Genomic DNA, 24673 nt, shown 5'->3' with positions numbered 1-24673 from the left:
TGGAATTCCCATTAGTAATATGCACATCAAAAAGTGTGAGTGTGTTTGTGTGTGTGCACGTGTATGGTGTTTTCAGAATGGTCAAGTGAAGATGATTCAAATTTCAGCATTTTCTTTCTTCTTTCAAAGGGTAGAGATATATATTTTTTAATTCTAGGCGCATCTATCAGATAAGAAAAACTGCAGAGTGGGCTGCGCCCTGTTTCATATAATCAGAGTGAAGCATGTGTCTACCGGAACAAAGTAATCTACTATGGCTCCCAAGTATGCACCAAGTTTGCGCTCTTGTTTGGCTCCTTTTTTGCTTTTTTTCCAGATAAGTTTTGTGGTTGTGTGTTACTTCTACATTGAGATTGAAAGCAATGTGATTGGGATTAAATTCAACCGTTTTTATCCAGGTAAGTCACATCTTGTAAAATATTGTGATATTAAATTAAACCAGTGAAGAAGTGGAAACACAGCAATCATAAGCTTTATTTTAGATGACTCACTCAAGCAAACATGATGCAATCACTTGCTGTTGAAGCTCCAGTGCTTCTTCACTAAAGAGTCAGACCTTTTCTGAATTTGACACAATGATTTGCAGGCCACATCACCAAAGAAAAATACATGAACAATGAAGTTGTTGCTGATTAAAAACATTAACTTCTTCATTGCACATCACTGCACAGAGTGACTGCATATTCATTATTTTAATGTAAAGATGACCTTGCCCTTGTGGCCTTTACCTTGAGCTCGAGACCATTGTTGGCAACTTCATAAATGGAGGAGACCATCATTTTTACTCCGTGCCATTGGGAGTGAGGACACAGGACCGTGCACTTCCTATCCAGATGTACGACACAAAAAAGCTCCATATAATTTGAAAAAAATAAATGCGTATGTGCAAAATACATTCTCTTAATATGCTGTATTTAAATTTTGATGATATATTTTTCACTGCATGTATGACAGATTCTAAATGTTCTTTTTGGATCAATGAAGGGGGCACTCAGAATGTGGTCCCTGTAGTAGGCTATGTATTTTCTGGCTGTGTTGCAAAGTGGCCATTCTTCAAAAAGTATTTCAAAAAGGTTTGTCTTTCTCCCCCAGTGTTCCAAGACGTGAATGTTTTTGTCTTTTTCGGCTTTGGCTTCTTGAGCACTTTTTTAGTACGCTATGGGTTCAGCGGCTCAGGGTTCAACCTGCTTATCGCTGTCATTGCCACCCAGTGGGCACTCCTACTCAATGGCTTTGAGTCCTGGTATTATAGAGGCAAGATTCGGATTGGCCTGAGAAGGTACTGTACGATATTTTATTTCTGCATCTCTTCATATATACTTCCTGCTTGAGAAACATAACATAATGAGCATTTGAACGTAGCTTGGTGGTTGCTGAGATGTACACAGCCTCGGTTCTCATATCAATTGGTGCTGTGCAAGGGAAAACAAATCCTGTCCATTTAATTCTCATGGCCCTGCTGGAGGTATTTGGCATTGTCCTGAATGAGTGGCTCCTGCAGAGTTTGCTACCGGTTAGTAAGCTGATTTATTGACTTAATGACGAGACCTTTAAAATGGGCCATAGTGAATTGGTATCGGTTTATCAACTTTTTGGAATTGATTGATGTTTGTTGATCATAGGTACGGCCATTGAGCTCCATCGTGGTGCTTCACATATTTGGAGCTTTCTTTGGACTTGTCCTGACATGGATCCTCTACCGGAAAGAATCATTTCAAGGATTTGAGAAGGAAAAACTCAACCCCAAAACAGGATTGTTCTCCATGTTAGGTGTGTGGTGAGTCGTGAGTGACTTTAATTTCTGCCTTCAAATGCTGGTTTAAGTACATATCCACTGTATTCATAAATTCATGAAGACACTGTTGCCTCGTGGTGTACAATCCCAAATTCTGGCTGAAGGGCCTTTGGCGTTTGAGCAAATTACTGAGTTGAATTTCACATGATACAAACCTCCTGCAATTATCAAACAAATATAGTTTCTACATTAATTAACACAATTTACATACTTGCAAAATCAGTCGGTTATAAAACACAACACTTAAAACACATCTTGCAACATAAGCGTGTTAACGCATTCACTTGTTTCTACTGTAGTTTACAATGCACACAGTACACAGATTAATGCAGCACTATTAGGGCAATAGAATATTGCACGGCTGCTCATAAACATACACACATTTCCATTGCATACCTGATTCGAACCGCGAATAGAAAGTATAGACATACACGACCTCGGCTAATACAACAAAAAAGCGCCTCTATTTCAAAGTCAATTAGCCAGCAATCATCGGTCACACAGAATTTGTACAAATTGGTGCAGGATGTTGTTGAGGCTCATGAGGCAGACCCGAGAGAACTTTGTCTGCTTTTTTTTTCCCTTTTATGTTGGGGAGCATGATTAACCTAGGTCAGTGTTTTTCAACCTTTTTTTGAATCAGGGCACATTTCTTTACATTGGAATGTTTTTTTGCGGCACACCACTAACTATCTCGCAAGAAGGAGGCAAGCAGAGATGTGTTGCCACACGGACAAATATTAAATGACCCTCCCAATCTTTTCAGCACGGACACCGGACAATTACATAATATTGGGAGAAAATTGATTGATAAATGTTTGTAAAATTTTAAATTTTAAAAAATTGGATAGTTTCTCACAGCACACCTGACGATCTCTCAGGTGATTTGCTATTCAGTCAACATTTCTCTGAAACGTCCACAATTTAGAAATTAGATGCCTGAGTTTGGGTGAAATGTCGATGTATACAAGGAAAAAAAAACATGTTGGTCACACCCACAAGAGTCAACGGTTGTCACTTTTTCTTCCTCTAACCCCACCCGTTTCTACAGGTACTGTGTTTCTCTGGATGTTTTGGCCCAATTTTAACTCTGTCTTGATGGAAGACAGAAGGTTGTCAGCAATGTGCAGCACCTACCTGGCATTGGCTGTTAGCGCTGTAGCATCTGTTGCGCTATCTGTGCTCTCCAATCCAAAGGGAAAAGTCAACCCAGTACGTTAAAGCGATTGTTCGGACCAATTAATTTCAGAAGCATTGGGCTTATGGGGCCACTCTCCAATTAGGCACATTTTCAGTCATGCATACTTGCTGGGGGTGTCGCTATCGGGGTTTCCATGCCTGCAATACGCCACCCGTGGGAGGCCATGACAACTGGACTGGCAGCAGCTGCTGTGTCAACCATTGGATTCCAGTATCTCAAGGTGGTGGTCAACGCATTCACGTCAGTTTATCATCAGTCTACACACCAACCTGTGTCTGACCAACCAGAACCACATGTTGTTCGCTTTCGAGTGCCATGACACCTGCAGTGTTCTGAGCACACATGGACTCCCTGGTCTACTGGGATGGCTGATACATCTGTTCCTGCAGTTCCAACAGTGTGATGATCACACAATGTAAGGATGCTTTGTCAAAATTGCAGATTGTTATTTTTTAATCAGCATGCATGCCACTGTGTAATTAGTCTTTCATTTACAGGGCGATCCGGTTCGCCGTATTTCACATCTATGCCCTCCTCATCACCCTCGCTACAAGCCTGAGCATGGGGTTCCTAACAGGTAAAAAAAGTTTGTTTGGTGAGCATTGAGCAAAAATGGGAATATTCAAACAATAAATGCAGTCCCCGAATGTAAGTCAGTTCTAAATTAGTGTCCCTCTGAATGAGTTCAAGGAGTACTACTAAAGTGGGACATTTGGAAACCACCCCAGGATAAAAAATGTTTTGATGATCAAGCTTTCTGGAAGGTATGAAAATGTCTTTAACAACATTAACAAGACAGGTCTGCTATAAAAATGTTTCATTTGTATAAACTCAGACAAATATAAAACATGTTTTGCAGTTTGAGCATCTTGCAGTTCGCAAATAATCTGAGGGGTTGGCCCTGGAGTCGGACACAAGATTTACAAAAGACAAAAGCCAAATGTTTCCTGCTCAGAGTGACTTGTTTAATTATGCTGTGGAAGCCAAAAACTGGCCCCATTTGACAAACGTAAGAAATGGTTGCACATAGTAAGTAAATCTACCAGACAGATGTGAAAAATGTTGACCTCAGTCAAGCTATGCTGAACCATGATTTTTTTTTCAATAAATCTGTATGATAAGATTCAGAACTCACTGTTATTTCGTAGACAATTTTCAGATAGTGAGTTCTCTAGAATGCATTTTCATGGTAATTGCCTCAGTTGATCTTTTTATCCATTGTCACAAACTGTTTTCTTTTCACTCTGCTAACAGATCACTGTACATAAAATGATGGAGGAATATAAGCATGCCCACAGACTTTGAAGTAGACTTCCAAAAGTAAATGTAACACACACAAGTTTTACACTTATCTTCAACAACACAGCTGCCCAGGGGCAGATACACATTGTCAAAATGTGCCACATTCCAAAACGGTCCATCTGTGAATGATTCTACAATTTGTGCTTGTTTAAGCGTTAGCCTTTTAAAACAGCAACAAAAATATAAATTAAAACAAGTAAATCCTGCAAAGGCTACAAATGAGGTGATGGAAGAACCATTGAAGCCTGAAGCATATTGTCCGAAACAACAAAGAAAGCAGTCTAACAAAGATGGACTGACACTCTTGGGAGTCAGTTATTGCCACAGATCCTCTGTACGCCCAAACTTGAACACCAAAGCCCTGAATACAAATAAAGGAGTGTGACGTCAGTGAGTTTGCCAAACACAAGACAAAAAGTCATTTCGGCCTCTTCACTTACGCGAAGAAAATGAATGCATTCTGGAAGAAAATGGCAATTCCAGGGTACACGATAGGATTCTCTAGGGAGACAGAAAAAAAAACAACCGCCGCAAACAGCTTAATTATTTTGATTACATTTATTTGTATACCTGCTTTTTTAACATTGTGCCAAAAATTCAGAAACATAGCACACTGCAAACAAATCTTGTTTCCTAAAAAGTTCCAAATGACTCTCAGAACAAAATTTAGCAGTTACTTACGAGGCACTACAAAACCTCCAAAAAGGATCCACATGGAGGCAATGAGGGATCCAAAAGACAGCATGAAGCCAATGAAGAGCCACACACGAGAGCCTGCAAAGAGAGATAAGAAAGGCTTGGCTTCAGCTTGACTGGTCTGTATTAGGTTGTACAGGAACATGCGGATTGTCATCAAATCAACGGCTGCTGCATGATTCCATGAGATCCAGAACTGTTGTGTTAAACATGCATCATGGCATGAGTTTTACTACAATTGCTGAAATAGTTGTACAAGAACAAAACTGGTTTAGAAAATGTTCTTTCATGAACGACACTAAAGCGGCACAGAACCACCCAGGAATACACTGAAAGGTTCATATTTTCTTTTCCCAAAATAATTACCGCTCACGTAAAGTCAGTGACAAGCAATGTCATTCTCATATTTTGATAAAGCTCTTGTACTGGATTTCTTTGACCGAGCCGGTGTACTTAATGAAGTTTTGTGTATGAGATGGCCATGTGCATACCTGTCTGCCCCATGCAGCCTTCACTGTAGCTGTCACCTCTCACTTGGCCATTAGACACAGCATTTATCCTGAAACAAAGCCAATTCCACGACAGTGTTAGCAACAACAGCTCAATAGTTGTATTTATTTATTCTTTTTTTTTTTTCGAGACAGACACACGCATCATGTGACTGACATTTTATATGAAACTAAACCGCAGAATGGACGACTGCGAGCGGCATGTCTCAACACTTAATTTAGTCTTTTAAATAGCTTGGAATCTAGCTCATTCACTTCAGTATTGTATTCTTTTTACAACATTCACTGCAATTTTATCCACTGGTAATTTTGCAATGTGTGCTCGCGAACAAGGGAGTGCATTTCTTGCATGTGTGCTGTCTATGGGGCTGCAAATGCATGTGTCCCTCTTGCCCATCTCTCGCCCTCCGCAAAGATGTTTATCTGCCGTTTTAAAATGCCAATCTATGTTTAATGTGGCTCGAAGAATGTGGTGGTCGGGGATCCTCACCAAGGGAAATGAAAATAGAGGAAAGTGAAACAGATTAGCCGGGTGTTAAGGGGGCTGTAAATTTATGAATACAAGATTGCATGTCAAATATCTGCTACATAATTAAACAAATACTATTTGTGTTTACAGAGGTTTTTCACCAACTTTGGTCACCCTCCCATTAGGTGTTACTCAAGTAGTTTAGTATTATTAATCAAAATTGTAGTATACTACAGGTCAACAGTAATAAACATGCCCTATCATAATTTCCTTAATTAGAATAATAACTTATGAATTTGAATGACTCACCATGCAGGTAGTTTGTAATTCTGCTTTCTAAATCTTTTTTTTCTCTGCATGTTTGCTTCCCTCATAATGCTGTTTGAATTACAGCCAACCTTGGCCACCATAGTTCATCACTTTTCCATCGCAAAGACTGCAAAGGGCTTTCCCCGGATTTTTATGTTTGAATATGAAAAATCTAAAAGCGGGCATCCATAGACTTGTTTTTCTAATTATTTATCCCTCCATCCAGACATGTCACCGTTCCACTATCACTCTTGTGTAGGATATCTCTCTTCCACAACATCTTTACAATGTGAAAAGTCGTGTGCGCTCCCGAGTGAGCAATCTCACGGGACACATGAACGGAAGCTTTACATAATATATATATATATATATATATATAAAACCTACACTGTCTATACTATTAACACATGAAACATAAAGGAACAAAAATGTGATGATGTTGTTGTGATGCAAGTTCACTGGCGAAAAGCGCTGTAAGGGAGCTGCAATATTTGTTTTCTCATTTCACCGCGCACCCAGCGGTATTTTACTCCCGAGCGGTCCTGAATGTCAACGGAAGCAACCGACATCGACCAAAACACACGAAAGCATGACGACTCCAGCACTGAAGCATTCTGATCATACTATCACCCTTCAAAACAAATGTTGATCTGTTGTGTACGGAAATAAAATAACTTTGGTATGAGAATAGAAAATATCATTTTGGCGGGAAAAAAATAGCGAAATTCCGCTAAAGAGCCAACGTCTGGGATCCCTGGGTGGGTTGAAGTGAGACTTGCATGCCTCAGAAGCATGGCAAGTTATATGACTGATATCGTCCTCTTGCAATAAAATAGTAATACAATATGTTGAGTCTGTGTACGCTGTTAAAGAACCAGATTTGACTTCACTGACACGATTATTTGACGCAGCAAGGGATAAAATCCACTACATTGACGCCCAGGAGTGTCGGCTCCACATGAAGAGTAGTATCAATAGCGACATAAATGAGGGTTTGGCATGCATGTTCGGAGAATTTGCATTCATTTTGGAGGTGACCAACTTTGGAATTGCTGAAAAAAATATTCAATTTTACCAAATTGTATAGATGAGCTAATACAGTGAGACCTTGGCTTACAAACTTAATTGGTTCCCAGATGTGTAAGGCGAAAAGTGTGTATCCCCAAAAAAATCCCTTTGGAAACCATTAGAATGAGAATAATCCGTTCCCAGGTCTCCATAAAATATAATTTTCAACTAAATACGCCTTAAAACTACACACAACATACCTTAATCTTTGTATAATAAATGTGCTATTGTATTGTAATGAAAGAAATGCACTGTATAATAAAGTCACTTTATTTACATTTGTGATGGTCGTTGATGGCTCTTAATTGACACCTGTTGCTTTCTGACTTGTAAGGTCTTACGAAACTGAGGCATCACATTATCATTCATTATGTTGATGATTCTCATAGCCACAGTCTTTTCTGGATGGAACTGTTCAATAAAAGCCTGCACATCATTCCACTTAGCAAATCAAATCCTGTGTGTTGAGGACCTCATTATGGTCAGCAACAAGCTCCTCGATGTAATCTGCATCCGCTTCGCGTCCCATGTTCTGTCCAATGGAAACAATGTCGTCCAAAACAAGTCATGAGGCTCCTTCAAAGTCCCTCTCAAGGATGCATGCGGGCCACAAATTCTTCCATGCTGCTTTCAAGGATCGAAGGGTAACATCATGCCAATCCTTTTCTATCAACTGAACACAATGATACACGTTGAAATGGGCTTAGCATATACGCTAAGCGGCTAAATCAGACAAACGCACACCTGGTTCGTGTTTCTCAATGATCTCCTTCTTCTCGACTGTAATTTTGTTTTGTGTCTTATTCGGCTGAACATGAGCCTGTGGTGTCTTTTTCGGTGGTCCCAAAAAAGCAAAAGTATCTGTAAAAAACTCGCTCGCTCTGGATCGACGTGTGCATTCAGAGAAAGGGGGTGTGGAAAGGCAGGCCGGCTGGGGTGCTGTTCAGTCATATGCTTTGGTGTTCTTCCGCGGAAGATTACTCCGCCAGCCGTGGTGGGGGGGTATATCGTGAAAAGTAGTGCGTAATCCAAGGTTTAATTTTCATAAATTTAATGTTCATAAACTGAAAAGTTCATAAGGCAAGGCGTTCGTAAACCGAGGCCCCACTGTAATACATAAGCAATCTGACTAGTGTTTGTAAAGCAACACTTACATCAGAAAAGCCAGCGTTGCGATGACTCCACATGTGTGATAAGAATGGGGAAATTCCTCTTGAGCAGGATACTTCACTGCTGCGTCGATGATGATCCACCAGCCAGTGAAGAACTGGTACAAGATCAAAAAAAGACATCATGAAAGATGAGGTGCGTCAGGACTGGTGTTCAAAATATAGAATTCAATATCAACACAAACTAGCGGTGTCAAACGTAATCATTACATCAACTAATACTATCAAATTTTTAAAAACTGATATTTTAATTGAGGAATCGATTTGAGCCAACTCGAGTAACTTGTCAAAATGCTCAAATTTCAGACTAAGCGGAAATTACTCCCCGATTGTCTCACATGTCAAAATAAGACCAACATTTGCTTTTCTTCAGGAAAACAATGATGGAAATAGTAACTTAATCAGTTAAAATCCCAGAGGTTTGAGGTTGATCCATGAGGTTTGCCAGTAACGACAACAAATGCATCATCAGCGCAGCAAACATGAACCGTAAGTAGATTCAAATGGCTAGAACCTTTTTTCTTTTGATCTAATCAAAATAGCATTTTTTTCCCAAAGCTTGGACCAGGGTTTACTTATTGGTTGATCACTGGCGGTAACATTCAAAACTTTCAACAGTGCTTTTTGTTTCTTGTGTAATTGAATTGTGGGTTTGTTAGTGTCGCAACAATTTTTGGCTTGATATTAAATACAGTATACACCACAGTGCAATGCATTGCAGATGTGCTAGAAAGAGGCGGGCACCTATTTAAGTCAGTGATTAAACGGGGTGCCATGACACAATTTGCGTGCTGTGAGAGATCATCAGAAACTATACAATGTCACTTCGACAAATAATAAATATCTCATCTCATCTCATTTTCCGTACCGCTTATTCCTCATTAGGGTCGCGGGGGTTGCTGGAGCCTATCTCAGCTGTCTTCGGGCACGAGGCGGGGGACACCCTGAATTGGTTGCCAGCCAATCGCAGGGCACACAAAGACATACAACAGTCACTCTCACACTCACACCTAGGGACAATTTGGAGTGGTCAATCTGCCTGCCATGCATGTTTTTGGAGTGTGGGAGGTAATAAATATTCTTCTTCTTCTAAATAATAAATATGTTCTACTCTAAAATATATATATATTTTTGTATATATGCCAACCAAATATAACATAAGGCAAAACAACAAAATGTTAATCCACTCAATGAGAGAATACATTGGTATTTTTCGGACCATAGGGTGCACTTAAAATTCAAATGGTGTGGTTTGTAATTCGGTGCGCCCGAAATTGGGGTTGATGTTGGCTTTCCAGTTCGACATCTTTAATTCAAATTCCCCCAATTAGGTTTGCGTTCTCATTCTTACTCTTTAAGTTTTCACCATACTGGAACAGGGAGTACCAGAACTTTCTTCTTCTGTCAAAATAATTATGGGAAATATACTCCTTCTAGGACAGCCCGGTAGTCGAGTGGTTAGCACACCAGCTTCACAGTGCAGAGGTCGCCGGTTCGCGTCCCGGTCCGGCCTCCCTGTGTGGAGTTTGCATGTTCTTCCCGGATCCGCGTGGGTTTTCTCCGCGTCCTCCGGCTTCCTCCCACACTCCAAAAACATGCATGGCAGGCAGATTGACCATTCCAAATTGTCCCTAGGTGTGAGTGTGAGAGTGACTGTTGTACGTCTTTATGTGCCCTGCGATTGGCTGGCAACCAATTCAGGGTGTCCCCCGCCTTGTGCCCGAAGACAGCTGAGATAGGCTCCAGCAACCCCCGCGACCCTAATGAGGAATAAGCGGTACGGAAAATGAGAGATGAGATAAGATACTCCTTCTAGCCTAATACTGTGATTTGTTGAGTGTTTCTGATTGCCCGTTCCCACTGTTACAATGTGGGATAAAAACCTTCTGGTCTGCAGGAGTGAGTAGTACACGCAAAGTTAAATTCCCTTCTTATTCATTTTCACATTCATGTTTGCATTTTCATAAACATCCAGATCACTGCCAGGTATGTTTTCTTCATGACGAGAACTCAGATTACTTTCCGATTTCATGTCTGTGCATCATGAGAAACATAGTCGCACTGGGCTCATGATCTGGTCATCATAAACTGATTTTTGTTAGGTAGGAGATTTTCAACTTTAAAACGTGTGACGGGACTGGCGCAATGGTAAAAAACAGCCATTTTGCAATAATTTTCGGAACAAGCATAAATAGTGACAAAAATAAATGGAACTATCAACCAATGTAGCATTTACAATCAGGCCTTGAAACAACACAACCACCGTTTACAAATGTTGACTATGTTCAAGCTTTTTCTGTCAGTTATTGGAGAATACTCTCTTAAACTCAAAACAATCTGTGCGTCATTGCATGGCGAACAAAAGCAGGAAAGACACACGACCCATCATTTTGTTTTGGGTCTTTAGCATAAGAACACAAAATCTATCAAACGTGATACAAATTGAATAAACTATTAAACATACAATACTTAACAATAATAACCCCCTTTACATACTTCACAAGTAAGACCCCTGAGACCCAATGTATGAAAATGTTTAAATGTTCGGTGTCAATCAGAAATTTCTCCATAAACTCCAACTCGTCCAAAATTCTTCATCACTGGAACCCCCTCCTTTCACCACGTCACCCCAGTCCTCCAGCAGCTCCACTGGCTTCCTCTTAAACATCGAATCGAATTAAAAATACTTGTTTACATTCAAAGCCATCCATAACCTTGCCCCTCCCTATCTTTCTGACCTGCTTCAAATCTCCGTTCCCTCTCGGTCACTCAGATCCTCATCCTCCCTTCACCTCTATGTGCCCTCTGCCCGTCTCACCACGATGGGAGGCAGAGCTTTCAGCCACTCTGCCCCCAAACTCTGGAATTCACTTCTACCCAACATCCGGAATATTGACTCCCTATTTTCAAGTCCCACCTCACCATCTGTTTAAAATTGCTTTCAATATCTAGATTGTTATCATTTTACTTTATGGTTTTATTGTTATGTGCTTTGTTTTATTGTTTTTATTGTGAAGTGTCCTTGGGTGTTTCGAAAGGCGCTTGAAATTAAATGTATTATTAAAACTAGACGATGTCACTGATATTGTGCCTAATATGATGCATTTAATGATTCATGAAATTATGTACATAATTAACCTGAATTGTTTTGTGAAGTGGTGTTCTAATATTTTTTCCTGATGCACTTTTGCTCAATAATGGTTGGGAAAACTGATCGAAGACCATGATCTGCCACTCATTTGTCTGGGCTGTAATCTCCCCCTGCCCAATAGTTGAGGAAAACATTGTCTTTTGATACTTGTCCATCCTGAAAACTTTGACACATCGTGAGACCATATCAAGACAATGAAATGGCACAATAAAATGCGCTGACCAAAACACACTAGGATTCAGTCAGTGTAACGGAGTCCTGAAAACAACACCGACATTAATATATTGCAACATGGTACTCCCATGCCTACTCAGCAGATTGTGGTCAAATAGTTTTTTATAGTTTGCAACGATCTGGATAATCTGGATATTTGTTTTTCTACTTTCTTTCCTTTCATAACTTTGTTGCTGTAAAATGTACATTTCAACACTGCGAGACTAATAAAGGCAAATCCAATCCAATAATAAAAATTAGGTAGATGGTGCATTCAACTAAAAACGAGAAATACCAAAACCCCAGCAGCGATAGATGCGACGGTGTTTCTTTTTTCACTCCAGTCCACACTGCAGTCGCATTCTCCGCATCGAATCCCGTCCAACAATCCCGACATGGCTCTGAAGAAGGAAGGACGGTACGCTAAACAACTTATCTCAAAACATATTGTAGAAAACCCTTAATTTAAACAATATTTATATTGTACAATTTTGGATTTGGACCACGTGAAATCAAAACAAAACAAAAACAAGCAACGTTAGTACGTAACTGCTACATGGAGATGATGCTCAACTTGTCGGAACTAACTGCGTGATCCTTAATTGTAAAACAGAATTTGGCAACTATTAAACGCACATTTCATAACAATGACTTAAGATTAATAATAATACGGATATGATGCAAAACTATCGGTGACAGAGTGGAATAATTAGTTATGTGTCGTAGCATTCTTTTGTTCGTAGCTTTGATCATAGCAAACATTTTCTCGTCACAACAGACGCCGCTGAAAACGATTGCAAAACCCAGACGACAACGACGATACTACCGTAAAATGCACACAACCGTGAAGTTTACACACCCTAATGCCGTTTTCAATGGCGTAAGTGGCGCTTATTTCGATTCTTGATGTGGACCCTTTGGATCAGGCCGACTTTGCTTCCGAGAGCTCGATCACGCGCATGCGCAAATTCGAGCCTACACGGTTGAGCGGAACACAAGCAGCGATTGATATCGATGCGTTCACGGGTTATGGGACAAAATTGAATTTGTTGCTTCAACGCAAAGGACGTATTTTTTTACAGCTTTAATTGGATGTAAGAGCTATTATTACCACGCTATTACTAGGCACATTTCCATGATCATTAAAATCTTTAATCTATCACAACCAATGTTTCATTTCTGGTTTCATGCTAGGTTTAAAATAATATAAAATGCATTACTGTAGTTTCGAGGAGTGCCCAAGTACTCTACAGTACTATACTGTACAGTGAGACCTTGGCTTACGAACTTAATTGGTTCCCAGACAGAGTGTGTAAGGCAAAAAGTGTGTGTCCCAAAAATTAATTTCCCATCGGAAACCATTAAAATAAGAATAATCCGTTCCCAGATCCCCATTGTCATGATCTGGTTGGCGACCAACGGAGGGCGCTGTCGGCCCCGCCTGCACCTGCACAGGTGCTGGTCATTCCGATCAGATTGGCGACCAACGGGTAGCGACGTCAGCCCTGCCTGCAGCCTCGCAGGTGCTGGTCGTTTAATCACTGACACTTAAGAGGACACCCGGCACGACCATCCGGTGTCGGTTCATTGTTTGCTGCTTGTTGGCTGCATGCATTGTGTATGTGTTTGTTTAACCTTGGCGGACTTTTACTTTTGGTCTTCGTTTGCTACTTTGTATTTTTTCCATTCAGATGATTTAGATGTTTTACATTTTGTTCCTGCTGACTTTATTTTAATACAATTTGTCAAACAACCTCCTGCTCCCTCCTGCCTGCTTTTTGGGATCCGCATCCGCCATCACCACCTTGCAAACCGTGACAGAATGAACCGACCAACCATCGGATCCCGCAGGTACATCGGACCCGTCTCATTTCCACCCTGTGCCTGGCAATGCTGCGTCCACGTTAGCCCGAGCCTCGTCGAGTTTCAATTGCGTCACTCGACGAGCCGTAACGTCCACGTAAACGTCCGGCCGAGACCTCCTTCCAGGTGGCTGTCCAGGGTGACACTGGGTGACTGGCAGTGCACGCCCAAGTCCAGCCACGCTGTCGTCATGCATGACGAATTGAGTCTCATCCATGACGAGCCGTGCAACGTCCGCGTCAACGTCAGTCCGAGACCCCACTCACCGCTGGATCCCGGAGCGGCTCTGGACTGGTCTCGTTTCCCCGGTGCCGGGCAGTTCACGCCCACGTCGGCGTCCGGCCGAGACCTGGTCCCATACGGCCGTACGGGGTGCCATTCTGCGCCTGGCAGTTCGACGTCCACGTTGAGCCATGCGCCGTCGCGTGAACGTGCGAGAGGGATCGCACTTACGCCGACGACGATCCGTGCCGCGTCTTCGTCTACCCCATCAGGCCGTTCCCATCAGGCCACCGCCCGTCGTATGTTGGAGATGCAGCGGTTGCCTTCTCCGCCGATCGTTCCCTGGCGAGTGGACCTTTTGGGAGACTGTTGGGACTTCTGGAAGCAGCCCCTTGAAGGGGGGGGGGGGTACTGTCATGATCTGGTTGGTGACCAACGGGGGGCGCTGTCGGGCCCGCCTGCAGCCTCGCAGGTGCTGGTCGTCCCGATCAGATTGGCGACCAACGGGTAGCGACGTCAGCCCTGCCTGCAGCCTCGCAGGTGCTGGTCGTTTAATCACTGACACTTAAAAGGACACCCGGCACGACCATCCGGTGTCGGTTCATTGTTTGCTGCTTGTTGGCTGCATGCATTGTGTATGTGTTTGTTTAACCTTGGCGGACTTTTACTTTTGGTCTTCTTTTGCTACTTTGTATTTTTTCCATTCAGATGATTTTGATGTTTTACATTTTGTTCCTGCTGACTTTATTTTAATACAATTTGTCAAACAACCTCCTGCTCCCTCCTGCCTGCTTTTTGGGATCCGCACCCGCCATCACCACCTTGCAAACCGTGACACCCATAAAATATATTTTTGAACTAAATACACCTTAAAACTACACACAACATACCTTATTCTATGTATAATAAATGTGCTATTGTATTGTAATGAAAGAAATACACTGTACTGTATAAAAAAGTCCCTTTATTTACCTTTGTGATGGTTGTAGGCTTGATGGAATGGCATTGTAGGTCAGAGGTAAGAGAGAGACCAGTGTTCCCAACTTTCTGAATTTAGATGAGATAACCTTAATTTGTCTTATATTTGCAAAATGTGCAAGACAATATCAATCCATCAATAAACCAATAAAAACCTACCTGTGTGTAATTTGGCCTTCTCTAATGAATTCACTGACAGCAAAAGCTGTAGATATCAGATGGATGTCTCTCCCAAAGTTGGCAGCAATACGTCTGTGTAAGCTCTCAGTCGTACAGGAGTGGTCCATCGATGAGAAGGTTTCTTCAGCCGTCATCTGTACAAATTTGAAGGTTTCGGACGTTTCGCCTCCTATCCAAGAGGTTTCGTCAGCGAACTAAAGTCTGACTAGTCGTATCGGCCCTATTTATATATCCCTAATGTCCAGGCATGGCGGCGCCGGACACAGCTATGATAGGTCCCTACTATCAGGTTGGGGGGAACATTAAATTTACTTGTGAGGACATTAAAGAGAATCAACTAGCCTTCTTGGATTGTAAAGTAATTATAAAAGAGGACAGAACGCTAAAAACAGGAGTCTTTCGGAAGGCTATGCACACTGACCAATACTTACTTTTTGACTCTAACCACCCTTTACAACACAAACTAGGAGTTATCAGAACCCTCCAGATTAGGGCTAAACTAATACCAACTAGCATTGAAGGTAGAGGAAAGGAGTCAAAACATATCAGGAGAGCACTCACTAACTGTGGGTACCCTCAGTGGTCATTCAACAAATGTCAGAAAGAAAGAACAGGGAATGAAACAAAAAAATCTCAAGATACAAAAAGGAGAGGAGTAGCAGTGCCTTACATTGCAGGAGTTTCTGAAAAATTACAAAGAGTCCTTTGGCAACACAAAATTCCTACTTATTTCAAACCGATAAACACGTTAAGGCAAAAATTAGTGCATCCAAAAGATAGGCTACCAAACGAAAAACAAAGTAATGTAGTTTATTCAATACATTGTAAGAATGAAAATTGTAAAGAGCAGTACATTGGGGAGACTCAACAAATTCTCAACAAAAGACTTCATTAACATCGCAGGGATAATACAAGTGGGCCTCAATCGGCAGTACATTTGCACCTAAAAGCTAGCAAACACTCATTTGACGACAATGAGGTTAAAATCTTAGCGAAAGAACATAGATGGTTTGAAAGGGGGGTAAAAGAAGCGATTCTTATAAAACAACAAAATCCTTCATTAAACCGGTCTGGTGGGGTGAGGTTCAATTTGGATCGTTCATACTATATCCTGCTTAGGCAAAACAGGTTAGTCAACATTCGTAATGCTGATGAGGTGATACCGGTGGGTGTGGGGGACATAGGCCAGTCGTTAGTCAGGAATGTAGGAACAATCAGTGGGGCCACAGGGAGTGGTCCTCTGCTCCCCCCAACCTGAGAGTAGGGACCTATCAAAGCTGTGTCCAGAGCCGCCATGCCTGGACATTAGGGACATATAAATAGGGCCGATACGACAGGTCAGACTTTAGTTCGCTGACAAAGCCTCTTGGATAGGAGGCGAAACGTCCGAAACCTTCAAATTTGTACAGATGACGGCTGAAGATACCTTCTCATCGGTAGATATCAGATCCATTTTACTCGTCTGATTGTGAATGAGTTCAATAAGTTGTTGTATTATTTTGTTACTTCACTTCAAAATGGCGCCGTAACACTGGCTGCTTTCACATCAGCTCCTATATTTTGTTCTTCTACTACTTCTTCCTTTCATAACTTTGCTGCTGTGAATGGGAAATTTATTCATTGTGAGACTGATGAAAATTTCCTTATCTTGTTTAATTTTATTGACTGTCATTAACAACTATTTGTCAAAAATTCATTTTCACTTGGATGCTGCCACTGAATGACTAAACTGAACTCAAAACTGATATAATCACAAAACCATTACTTCTGTTCTGTGGTATGAATGTCAACATGTACATACATGTTTATTGTCCACTCTGCATGGTCTGCCATCATGTAGAACCTTTCATTCTTCTTTCTTTCATGAAACATGTTGATATAGAACAAATAATCACTCGTAATATTTGAACATGAACTGATGAAGCCTGTAAGAGAGCCAAAATGGCTTATAAAAACATGAGCAGACACATTGCAATGGATTCAGGAGCCAGATAATTCAACGACATGAGCATATTCAGTACCAACAAGGGAACTACTTAAATTTTTTATTGTATAATGTGTAATTCATGGTGATAGACAACCAAAACATTGCATACTGAATTGAATATGAAATGTAATTTCCACCACAATTGTCGTTCATTTAATGCTGCCAACTCAAATCAGAGAGTCTTGCCAATATATAACTGAGAATATGTGTATTGCAGATGTGTGCAATCCTTGTTTTGGACAATGATCCTAAAAAACTTGAAGTAATTGCAATGCAACACTTATGGACAGACCGATGACTCCAAGGTATCCGATGTAGCCATACGCACCATTCATTCTCTTAGCTGGATCTGTAATAGAACACATAGAATTTCACATTTTAATTTCCTTTTTTTGGGCTGTTTTCAAAACTTTACTCCTTTGAACAATGACTACTAGAAAGCATGAAGGGGCATCTATATGCACTAAAACAGATGTGCCCATTACGTCGATCGCGAGCAATCGGTAGCTCTTTTCCAGGGTTCCAAGTCAACATGTTGGTGAAAACCAATATAAACTGTTGAGGTTTGGGAAAATGCCAACATGCCCCATATGAAATTTTAACTCATTAGATTCACATTATTAGGCTGCTGGAATAACTACTGAGCTAATGAGGCCATGCGAGTCGTGACCCAATGAATGTAAGGCGATATGAATCAAATTGAAGTGAAAGTCATGGGGATTGACTGAACGGACCATGTGGGTGTTCACTGAAGAGGTTTGGGAAAGTGAAGTGGAGGGTTGCCTCAGCAAGCCGTACACAGGTTAATGTCCAGGTGGGAAAAAAAACGGAACTGAAGAGGTTTGGTGAAACACTGCTAAAGGGGACACAAGAGTGTTTGTAGACAAGTGGTGAACCAATTAATACAGAAGAGTTTTGGGAAAATAAAACAACTGACTGCGCTAACGAGGCCAGTGGTGAGCAAGGTTAACAAATGAAAGGTGATATGGATGAAGAAGGGAAAGAATTAACGGACCACAACTGTTCCATGTCCAAGTGATGAAACCGATTAAAACTCAAGAGGTTCGGGAAAGTAAAGATATGTGTAGGGGGTTAGAAACGGCCTCCGTTACTGTATGTTAGTCGATTAGACTACCAAGTCAGGAGAGGGCGCTACGCGCCTGTGAATGGAACAGAGGAAGGCGATGTAGGCTCAGCTCACGCATGCGCAGTTGTCATAAATGCCGTTGTGTGAAGCTGATTAACACGGTTGTCTCGTGTCGTCTTTTCCTCGTCGTTCACAGTGCTACCTGCCTGTGACGTCTTTGGACCGACCCAGGTATCCCCTAGGCCTGAGGCCGGTTACAATTGGGGGCTCATCCGGGATCCGTGCCGCTAGTGGGCAGAGTGGGAGCTGCTACGAAGAGAACCTGTGCCTAAAGCTTCAGGGAAGACTGTAGTGCTGTCCGTTCTCCAGAGAGTAGAGGCTTCAGGGGCTAACGATGGCTCCCACAACTCCACGACGGGTATTGATTTTCAAGATCCACAAGAGACTATTAGCTTTGAATGTCAATCAGCTACTAACTGTTGCCAGCGCAGTGGATGAGAGTGATACTGAGGACCTTGCGGCCCTTAGTGAACCAGAACTGTTTGATGTGATTATTGACTACGTCAGAGGTGACAAGACACATAGAAGATGAAGGCATGTCTCAACTCCTTCACCTCGATGACATGATCAGCGAGCTCCTAGATGCCCCGGAGGAACCTACTGGGGAAGGAGCTGACCTAAGAGGAGAAGTTGAGGTCACATCTCTTCCACCGAGAGACATCCACACACCGGGCAGGAACGTCACCACTCCATCGCCATTCAGGATCATCGCCAACAGTTCAGGTGGTGCTCCTCCTGAACATGCCGGCTTATCCTCCGGTATGGGGGAGCAGGTGGTGAAGTACACGGATGTAGCTGCTCTGTTTCCACGGAGGGAGTTCAAAATTTATGGTGGTCAGATTTCTGACACCGGGTCTGAACTGTCATACCGTAGCCTGTGTAGACAAATGGATGAGGGACTGACTACAAGAAGGGTTTAGCGAGTCTGAGGTTATCCGCACTGTGTCGAAGATAACTAAACCTGGAACATTCCGAGACATGCTAAGTGATACAGAGGGTCTTACAATGTCACAGTTAAAAACAATTTTACGATCACATAACAGAGATAAGAGCAGCTCTGAGCTCTTCAACGAACTCAGTACCGCTCAGCAGCGAGACAGTGAGTCCCCACAGCAATTTTATATAGACTGATGGGTTTGAAGCAAAGAATTATGTTTGAGTCACAACAACCAGGTGCAGATTTTGGTTACGATCAAAAACTTGTCCAAGGTACATTTCTGCACACACTCTATCAAGGGCTAAACGAGAAGAAGTATCATGTCAGATGTGATCTCAAACCATTCCTTACCGATTTACAGGTTCGTGATGATGTCCTGTTCGAACAACTTACCAAGTCCACAAGTGAAGAGGCTGAGAGGGTGAAACGCCTCAGTACTGTGACAAAAAATCGATCTGTGAATGTCCATGCTGCTCAAACTAATCAAACTGACCAGATTAACCAGACCAAAGTTGACTCTGAATTACAGGCTAACCGTCCTGCCATTTTCGAGCTGACTGCACAAGTGACCGCACTGACCAAACACTTGGCCCAAGTTGTTAAACCTACAGAATCGGCGCCTCAGGTAGATCCATGGTCGTCCCTGACTCGATCCTCGACGCGACCCCAGACACCAACGAATGAGTCTAGGGGCAGGTGTCAGGCCTGTGTGCGGAAGAGCATTAAGAGCTGCCCTCACTGTTTCATTTGTGGTCAGGAAGGACATAGAGCTGTGGGCTGTCTGCGAAGAAAGGCACCGGGAAACGGGGAAAGGTCACTGGAGTGAGGCTTCCAGTGATCAATGCCAATGATAAGCCTCCAGTACAAATCAACTTGGTTGAACCAGTAACATCCATAAGTCTGACGACGCAGTGTCAGTCAACATAAAAAAAACATGTAGCACAACTAATTGGCAAGCGATGTATGGTCTCATGTGCACTCAATGGGGTTCCACTCCAAATGCTGCTTGACTCAGGGTCTCAAGTGACCGTGGTGAGTAGGGCGTGGGTAGAGGAAGCACTGCCCAACGTAACCATTCAGCCACTTTCATCCCTATTTCCGGACCAACCGTTTGAGGTATCTGCAGCGAATGGCACGGCGGTTCCCTTTGATGGATGGGTAAATGTGGGGTTGCAGATACGGAGTGGAAGCCATGGACATGCTGACATACAAATGCCCATACTAATCAGTACGAGTTGTGTGAACTGTCCTCTCGTAGGAAGCAATGTGATTGCAGAAATGATCAAAGAGAATAATGAACAGGTGGACATTGGAGCCATACTGAAAGAAGCCATGAGTGTCAGTGAACGCACAGTAGAGACCTTGATTTCTGTGCTTCAGAAATTGGGCCCTGATGAGACATTCCTCCAGTACCATGTGTGTGTTGGGAAGAAGGGACTCATTATTCCTGCGGGCAAGGTATGGGAGGTGAAGTGCAGAGTCAGAGCATGGGCCAAGGGGGGAAAAATGCTATTTGAGCCCAGTATAGGGAACAGCTGCCCTGAGGGGCTAGAGCCGTTCTCCTCGTTAGTACATGTACCCAGTGGGCCGACAAAAATTGTAAAAATTCCCATTCAGAATGTTAGTAAACATGACATTCATCTTCCACAGAGAACTGTTCTCGGCTCAATTGAGGAAGTTACTGGGGTCATGCCCTTTAAGGAGTGCTCCGACAATCCAAAGCCGCTAAACAGTCCCACCGTTCAAATCTGCTCGGCTCTGACCACAGACAAGTGGCATCCTCCGGTTGACTTGTCACATCTTAAAGAGGAAGAACAGGGGATTGCCAGAAACATGTTGTATGAAGAGTCAGATGTCTTTGCAAGAGGTGATGCTGATATAGGTTGCATTCCAAACCTGTAACTCAAGATCCAACTCACTGACAACACGCCGGTGCAAAAGCGTTACAATGCCATTCCAAAACCCCTTTATCAAGAGGTCAAAGACTATGTGCAAAACCTACTTCACCATGGTTGGATAAGAAAATCCACTTCAGCATACTCATCTCCTGTCGTCTGTGTTAGAAAAAAAGATAAAAGCTTGCACCTGTGCGTTGACTTTTGGGAGCTAAATCGCACAACTGTCCCTGATCGTCATCCACTCCCACGCATTCAAGATCTGCTAGATAACCTGGGGGGCTACTCTTGGTTCTCAATACTTCACCAAGGCAGCACTTACCACCAGGGCTTTGTTGATGACAGTTCCAGGCATCTAACGGCTTTCAGCACCCCTTGGGGGCTGTACGAGTGGCTCCGCCTCCCATTTGGCCTAACTAATGCGCCAGCAGCCTTTCAAAGATGTATGGAGGATGTTCTTGATGGCCTGAGGGACGAATGCTGCTCTCCTTATCTGGATGACGTGCTCTGCTTTTCAAAATCATTTCATGAACACGTAGAGGACCTGAGGAAAGTGCTTAACCGGCTGCGGGAGCATGGCATAAAGCTACGTCCGAATAAATGTGAACTGTTCAGACGACAAGTGAGGTACTTGGGTCGTCTCGTGTCAAGTGATGGTGTCCGCATAGACCCTAAAGACCTGGAAGCCGTTTTGCAGTTAAAAGAGAGAGAACCACGCAATGTAGGGGAAGTCAGAGCTCTATTGGGGTTCTTGGGCTACTATAGAGCCTTCGTACAGGACTTTGCCAGGATTGCACGGCCGCTGTTTAAACTGGTAGAGGGGGCCACTCAGCCTGACCAGAGGCCAGTTCACAACACCGCTGCACGCCAAAGGACAGTCACCAAGTTAGGCCAGCTTCCCTCTGGTAACCCTGTTCAGTGGAGCCCCGAACACAGTGCTGTGGTCTCCCGCCTGGTAGATGTATTGACCGGTCCACCTATTTTAGCCTACCCAGACTTTAATCTGCCCTTTGTGTTAAATACGGACGCATCCAATGAAGGTCTGGGGGCTGTGCTTTATCAGCAGCAGGGAGATAAACTTCGCGTTGTTGCTTATGGATCCAGAACACTCTCACCTTCAGAGAAAAATTATCTCCATTCTGGAAAGCTTGAGTTTCTGGCGTTGAAGTGGGCAATCTGCGACAAATTTCGAGATTATCTCTACTATGCACCCACATTCACTGTGTACTCGGACAATAACCCCCTCGCGTACGTCCTAAGCGCGGCCAAACTCAATGCTGCCGGACATCGCTGGGTGGGTGAATTGGCGGATTTCCACTTCACAATAAAGTACAGGCCAGGCAAGGCGAATGCTAATGCCGACACACTGTCGCGTTATCCAGTTAAGCTGGAGGGACACACAGAGGAGTACACTGAAACTTTGCCCCCAGACGTGGTTTCCACTATATGGCAGGGGGACAAGGCTGTGGCTGAGGAGGATGTGCCTTGGATGGCTGTGTTGCAACTCACCTCTGATGGTGAGGATTTTCTTCCGGTGACAGTCCCCGTTATCACTCCAGATGATATCAGAGCTGCTCAGGAAGAGGATGCATCAATCTCTGAGGTAATGACACTGAAGAGGAGCGGATGGAACCCCAATGACAAAGATAAAAGACAAATGGGACCAGAGGCAAGGAGACTAGTACACGAATGGAATAGACTGAAACTGGACAAGGGAATTTTATACAGACAAGCGGGGAAATGGAAACAGCTCGTTCTCCCTAGTAAGATGAAGTCGACGGTGCTTAAACACCTGCATGATGACATGGGTCATGTTGGAGCTGACAAGGTGATCAACCTTGCAAGGCAGAGGTTCTATTGGCCATTCATGCAGCACAAAATAGAAAACTACGTAATTCGCCAGTGTTCCTGCATTAAACAGAAACGACCCACCATTTCGGAAAAAGCACCCATGGGCAACATCACTACTAGTGCCCCATTTGAGCTCATTTCTATTGATTATCTCCATCTGGAGCCAAGTAAAGGAGGCTATGAGTATATTCTAGTCCTGGTAGACCACTTTACTCGTTTCGCACAAGCCTACCCGACTAAGAATAAGTCAGGCAAGGTTGCTGCTGAGAAAATCTTTAGTGATTTTATTCCACAGTTCTCTTATCCAGAGAGACTACATCATGATCAAGGTCGGGAGTTTGAAAACAGTCTATTCCAGCGGCTTCAACAGTTGTCTGGCATTGCGCATTCCCGAACCACCCCATACCATCCGCAGAGCAACCCTGTAGAACGTCTGAATAGAACACTGTTACAGATGCTACGCACTCTCCAAGAAGAAAGGAAAGCTGAGTGGAAAGACTATTTGCCTCATGTAGTTCATGCGTACAACTGTACAAGACATGAGTCCACTGGCTATTCACCGTTCTTCCTCCTTTATGGAAGGTCTCCCCGGTTGCCCATCGACTTAGTTTTTGGTCTGACAGCTGACGAAGAAGTAAAAAGCCGACCAATTTCAACCAAAAACCAATTTCAACTGAAGAGGTTCGGGAAAATAAAACCATGCCCAGTATGTGGTTTGATGTTCATACAATCTCCGACGGTTACCTGTGTATACAAGGAAGACAGGCAGTCATCAGGTGTCTCAACCTGAACCGCACAATTTAAGAGCTGTGGCATCAGAATTCCACCCCCAGGCACAAACTACAGAACCAGAGGATGGGCAGCAGCTAGAGGAAGCGTTTCCATTGGTCGTACCAGCATCATTACCAAAACCAACACCAGCTGACAGCCTGCCTGCTGAGGGAAGCCCGGAACAACTTGTAATGGATGATAATGAGGGTGGTGCAGGAGCGCCGGCGGAGTTGGTGGAATCGGACACCGCGTCACAAAGTGGAATGGAATCGCTGCCACGAAGGTCTACTCGTACTCTAAGACCCAGAGAGATATTCACATATGAACACTTGGGTCATCCATCATACCAGGCCTGGAGACCTGGGGCAAATGTGTTGTATACTTGCATGCCTTACCCCACGACTCATTATCTAGTGCGACCTGAACCTTTTAAACAGGGGAGAGTGTAGGGGGTTAGAAACGGCCTCCGTTACTGTATGTTAGTCGATTAGACTACCAAGTCAGGAGAGGGCGCTACACGCCTGTGAATGGAACAGAGGAAGGCGATGTAGGCTCAGATCACGCATGCGCAGTTGTGATAAATGCCGTTGTGTGAAGCTGATTAACACGGTTGTCTCGTGTCGTCTTTTCCTCGTCGTTCACAGTGCTACCTGCCTGTGACGTCTTTGGACCGACCCAGGTATCCCCTAGGCCTGAGGCCGGTTACATATGCACCATATATGGTTTGAACTGCTGACCTTCAGATTATGAGACTGACGCTGACCTGCTGCGCTAACTTGGCCGCATGGTTAGCCAGCTTCACTAATGAAAGGTTATATGGATGAAGAAGGGAAAGACTGGATTCATTGGGCCCCAGAACTGTTCACGGACAAGTGGTAAAAACAATTCAAACTGAAGAGGTTTGGGAAAATAACGTTATGCCTCGTATGAGGTTTGAACTCATGACCCTCTGATTATGAA

General features: G+C 43.2%; 3 protein-coding genes and 1 long non-coding RNA gene across 10 annotated transcripts in view; 1 reads left to right on the top strand and 3 right to left on the bottom strand.

Moving 5' to 3' along the window:
- Positions 1-229: 229 nt before the first annotated feature.
- On the top strand, positions 230-4475 carry rhd (Rh blood group, D antigen). 7 transcript variants are annotated; one of them, XM_089004024.1, is made up of 10 exons: positions 230-398; positions 1153-1279; positions 1363-1513; positions 1623-1770; positions 2847-3007; positions 3079-3216; positions 3284-3411; positions 3494-3573; positions 3681-3760; positions 3856-4475. In XM_089004024.1, exons 1-10 carry the CDS (start codon positions 254-256, stop codon positions 3880-3882), a joined length of 1185 nt encoding a protein of 394 aa, XP_088860150.1. In that variant the 5' UTR covers positions 230-253; the 3' UTR covers positions 3883-4475. The 7 variants fall into 7 exon arrangements, 6 of the variants coding, with proteins under 6 accessions (XP_088860150.1, XP_088860148.1, XP_088860147.1 ...); XM_089004022.1 differs by having other exon boundaries at positions 1093-1279; positions 3687-3760; XM_089004021.1 differs by having other exon boundaries at positions 1093-1279.
- tmem50a (transmembrane protein 50A) lies at positions 4472-12875 on the bottom strand. Its single transcript, XM_089004025.1, has 7 exons — positions 12742-12875; positions 12178-12283; positions 8504-8616; positions 5486-5553; positions 4980-5072; positions 4739-4799; positions 4472-4659 (listed from the first exon to the last, which is right to left on the bottom strand). Exons 2-7 carry the CDS (start codon positions 12277-12279, stop codon positions 4614-4616), a joined length of 483 nt encoding a protein of 160 aa, XP_088860151.1. The 5' UTR covers positions 12280-12283; positions 12742-12875; the 3' UTR covers positions 4472-4613.
- LOC148893827 (uncharacterized) lies at positions 7602-8497 on the bottom strand. The gene is made up of 2 exons (XR_016115943.1): positions 8094-8497; positions 7602-8022 (listed from the first exon to the last, which is right to left on the bottom strand). It is a non-coding gene; the product is annotated as an uncharacterized LOC148893827 (long non-coding RNA).
- Positions 12876-17156: 4281 nt separating the features above from the next.
- mgst3b (microsomal glutathione S-transferase 3b) overlaps positions 17157-24673 on the bottom strand; it is a 29025-nt gene continuing 21508 nt past the window's right edge. Inside the window, exon 4 of the mRNA XM_089004569.1 lies at positions 17157-17461. Coding sequence (XP_088860695.1) covers positions 17361-17461 — 101 coding nt within the window. The 3' untranslated portion in view covers positions 17157-17360. The remainder of the gene's footprint in view (positions 17462-24673) is intronic.

Source organism: Hippocampus bargibanti, linkage group LG09, assembly GCF_051943395.1.
Source record: "Hippocampus bargibanti isolate YZ-2025 linkage group LG09, ASM5194339v1, whole genome shotgun sequence".
Taxonomy (NCBI): Eukaryota; Metazoa; Chordata; class Actinopteri; order Syngnathiformes; family Syngnathidae; genus Hippocampus; species Hippocampus bargibanti.
The sequence above is the reverse complement of the archived record's forward strand: the minus strand, read 5'-3'. Positions and strand labels throughout refer to the sequence as shown.

Bases quoted from the DNA above. Each gene is read 5' to 3' on its own strand.
- rhd (XM_089004019.1), top strand. From the start codon at position 876: ATGCGTATGTGCAAAATACATTCTCTTAATATGCTGTATTTAAATTTT. The intron at 1,771-2,846 runs GTGTGTGGTGAG...CCGTTTCTACAG, and splicing joins AGGATTGTTCTCCATGTTAG to GTACTGTGTTTCTCTGGATG. The intron at 3,008-3,078 runs GTACGTTAAAGC...CTCTCCAATTAG, and splicing joins CAAAGGGAAAAGTCAACCCA to GCACATTTTCAGTCATGCAT.
- tmem50a (XM_089004025.1), bottom strand. From the start codon at position 12,279: ATGTCGGGATTGTTGGACGGGATTCGATGCGGAGAATGCGACTGCAGT. The intron at 5,554-8,503 runs GTAAGTGTTGCT...GCTTTGTTTCAG, and splicing joins GCAACGCTGGCTTTTCTGAT to GATAAATGCTGTGTCTAATG. The intron at 4,800-4,979 runs GTAAGTAACTGC...CTGTCTCCCTAG, and splicing joins TGGAGGTTTTGTAGTGCCTC to AGAATCCTATCGTGTACCCT.